Source organism: Cupressus sempervirens, chromosome 8 (assembly GCF_028749045.1).
Source record: "Cupressus sempervirens isolate cs-2001-9-10 chromosome 8, ASM2874904v1, whole genome shotgun sequence".
Classification (NCBI taxonomy): domain Eukaryota; kingdom Viridiplantae; phylum Streptophyta; class Pinopsida; order Cupressales; family Cupressaceae; genus Cupressus; species Cupressus sempervirens.
In genome coordinates, this window is record NC_143125.1 from 412,934,958 (window position 1) to 412,938,345 (window position 3,388).

The window sequence follows — 3,388 nt, forward strand, 5'->3', positions numbered from 1 at the left end:
TCTCTGACCATCAAATTAATTATAATGCGGCACATGTTTTTAATTGAAACCATACTTACAATACAGATATTTTGTTTGCTCAATTTCATTGGCTAGAGAAAAAAAAAATATTTTTAAATGAAAAAAACAAAATAATGTTTGTAAAAATGGCAAAAACCAATCATATAAAGCACACATTCAAAAGAAAATAGAAAAAAGAAAAATTGATGTGTCACAGACTTTAGAAACATTAGAGATTTTATTTAATATTTGTTAAAGCACAGCTATTAATCAAAAACATAAGTCGCCTATCTAGGGACTCAGAGAACGTTTGAAAGACGGCGCGACTTACATTAAACACGGCGTCAGAGATGAATCCCTCGTACGCCTAGCCTACAAAATAAGCCCTCTTAAAAATAGGCAATTTGGGGCTGGAGCAGAAGCGCAGCAGAGCAGCTGGGTGAAAAAGGCGAAAATGAAGAACAGGGCGATCGCAGTACTTTTTCTGATCGCGGCGGCAGTGGCGGTGGCATTAGCGGAGGGGGATGGTGATCTGGTGGCCGAGTTAGTGAAATTGCAGGAACAGTCAGCGGGGGGCGTGATCCATCTGGACGATTCCTCATTGCAGCGCTATGCGGCAAGGGCGAAATCTCGATCGTATTCGCTATTCATCTTCTTCGATGCAGTACAGATGCGGGACAATGCGGAGTTGCGGTTGCAGGACCTGCACGCCGAATTTCAACTGATGGCCTCCACCTTTATCGAGAACAACCCTGGCCTCACAAAGCTTTTCTTCTGCGACATCGAATTCAAGGAGTCCCAGGCGAGCTTCGCTCTCATGGGCGTGAATTCGCTGCCTCATATACGGCTTGTAGGTCCGGGCAACGCTAATCTGAAGGATTCTCCCGCGATGGAGATGTCGAGGGGAGGCACGGCTGAAAGCATGGCTGCTTTTGTTGAAGGGCAGACTGGCTTGCGTGTAGGGGAGATCGAACGCCCTTCTCCCGTTTCCAAAAAGCAGCTTCTTTTTGTGGGCGGGGTTGTTCTCGTGGCCGCCCCTTATGTGGTTAAGAGGCTTCTCACGCAACAAACCCCTCTTCACGACTCCAAGCTTTGGCTCGCCTTCTCCATCTTTGTCTATTTTTTCAGCGTATCCGGAGCCATGTATAACATTATTCGGAAGATGCCGCTGTTTATGGCAGACAGGAATGATCCCTCCAAATTGGTTTTCTTTTTCCAGGGATCGGGCATGCAGCTGGGTGCCGAGGGTTTTGCTGTGGGGTTTTTGTATACCGTGGTGGGCTTGGTTTTGGCGTTTGTCACTCATTTTCTGGTTTATGTGAGGAATCGGAACATGCAACGCGTTTTCATGCTTCTGGCCATGGCGCTTTCCTTCTGGGCTGTCAAACGGGTCATTTCTCTCGACAATTGGAAGACAGGTTATGCCATTCATGGTTTCTGGCCCTCTGCCTAGTTAATCGTCTCCTTTTTTTGGTCCTTTTTTTCTTTGGCCAGGATCTATCTAAGGTCCTCCATGCTTTCCCACCGAAATTTTCTATTGTCTTGATGCGATGAATTCAAATACTTCTTTTCTTTAAAAATATTTCATACTTAGAATTTGCCTTCTTCGAGCATAATTAAAATTGTTCTTCACTGAAATGCTCAGCAGTTGTCCTAAACTATAAGTGCATGAACTGCTTTATTTTCTAAGGCTCAGGTGTTTTTATTTATTTCTTTAATTAGCAGATCAAATAATTGGATATCTATTTCTATAGTTGGGAGCAGCTATAGTTTAGGATCTCAAAATTTAGCTGAATTTGGATAAGGGGTTGTAATTACAGGGCCACTGCTTCATAGAAATTTGTCACAAACTGCATATTTTGTTGTCTTCTCTTCTTTTTATTTTCAAGATGTGACAATTACAAATATATTATACTAGGAGAGTTACAGTAAAACACTTGTCCATTTGTCGAGACTTGAGGATTTAGAATTACGGAGGGACAATTCTCTTGGAAGGAGGAAAACAATGTTTGGTATTAACTACAATCTTGTTTTAAAAAGTTGGAGGCCAGAATTTTTTCGCTTAACAGTTGTTTGTGGGGGGTGGGTGGATTAGAAATTTCTTCCACCAACTTAAAAGTTTTTACTTCCAGTTAATGACATTTGAGATTTCCACGGTTGGATTATAGGATCAATTTTGGAATGAAAAATTTCCTTTCTGAAAGAAAATCACTGCCCACCAATTTCTCAAAAAAATTCAATTAGTTTAATCAGCATTTGCTGCATCTATAATTCATTTTTTACTCTTAGTGGTTGTAAAAGGCCATTAAATTTTCAAAACAGTGCTCATTGAGAAATGCTAATCCTTCTACGAGACCATTACCTAAGTTGGGGGAAAAATTATAAAACCGCTTACCCTTAAAAAATGCCCCTAAAATTTCAACAGTGGCTAGTACAAAAATCAACTAAGCATCTGCTCGGGTTCCTCTTACTACTTGATTATGTACATGTAATGATACTACTATATATTAATATGCAAGGCAAGGCAAGGCAAATGCAATTGTAATCTAATTCAAAATGTCCTGAGTGTTGCAGTGTTGATATCTTAACCAACACAATGATTTCCTTTATCCAGATTGAGCTCAAATTTAACACCCTAAATATCTAATTGTTTAGAACATAGCATTATTCCAACCTACGAGGTGATTCCAATTTTCAAACTCTCTTATCAATCTTCAAACACAAGCCTTTTTAACACATATTGTTGTTTGTGTAGTGGATGGGTTTGAATGAAAAATAGATTATGTAGCCTAATTCACTATTCCGCAGACAACTTTCTTCACCAATTAGAATTATTGGAGCACAATGAATCAATAAAATAGATGTGCTCTGCTGCCCATTGGCCGTTTTGTCTTTTTCTGCTCTTCATAGCTGGCAAAAAGAACATTAAAGAAAAAGTTTAGTTATTCTTCTAATCGTAAGCATTAATAGGATGGATGCTTCTAGCTCAACTTAAGATTTTCTCTCTTTACTGCATACACTTTCTTCTGCAAGATTATTTTCTATAATAGCAAGAGTAAACAGATTCAAACCTCTCTCTATAGGTTATGTGCTATTGCCTATTTAAGACAGTTGCAAGCCTCTTTTTGATTTTACAAAATTACATTGATTCAATGCCCAATGCCTTAATACATTGATTCATTTTCGCTGAATTCACTTCTGGGAACACCATATGTGTCCAGTATGCGTAATTGTCAACAATATCAGTAAAGAAGACTGTTTGCAGTCAGTGATCCATGGGATGACCACCTGTTATAATGCAGCTGTTTTTGAGACAGGGACATCTTGGGGATGTGGGAAGTCTAGGGTGGTCCCAAGTCATTCCAACACCTCTGCCTGTTAGGGTGCG

The 3,388-nt window shown here is 39.8% G+C and overlaps 1 protein-coding gene across 1 annotated transcript; it reads left to right on the plus strand.

Moving 5' to 3' along the window:
• The first annotated feature begins 275 nt into the window (after positions 1-275).
• Positions 276-1,638, plus strand: LOC149543015 (putative dolichyl-diphosphooligosaccharide--protein glycosyltransferase subunit 3B). Its single transcript, XM_089797951.1, has one exon. It carries the CDS (start codon positions 455-457, stop codon positions 1,451-1,453), a length of 999 nt encoding a protein of 332 aa, XP_089654077.1. The 5' UTR covers positions 276-454; the 3' UTR covers positions 1,454-1,638.
• The last annotated feature ends 1,750 nt before the right edge of the window (positions 1,639-3,388 follow it).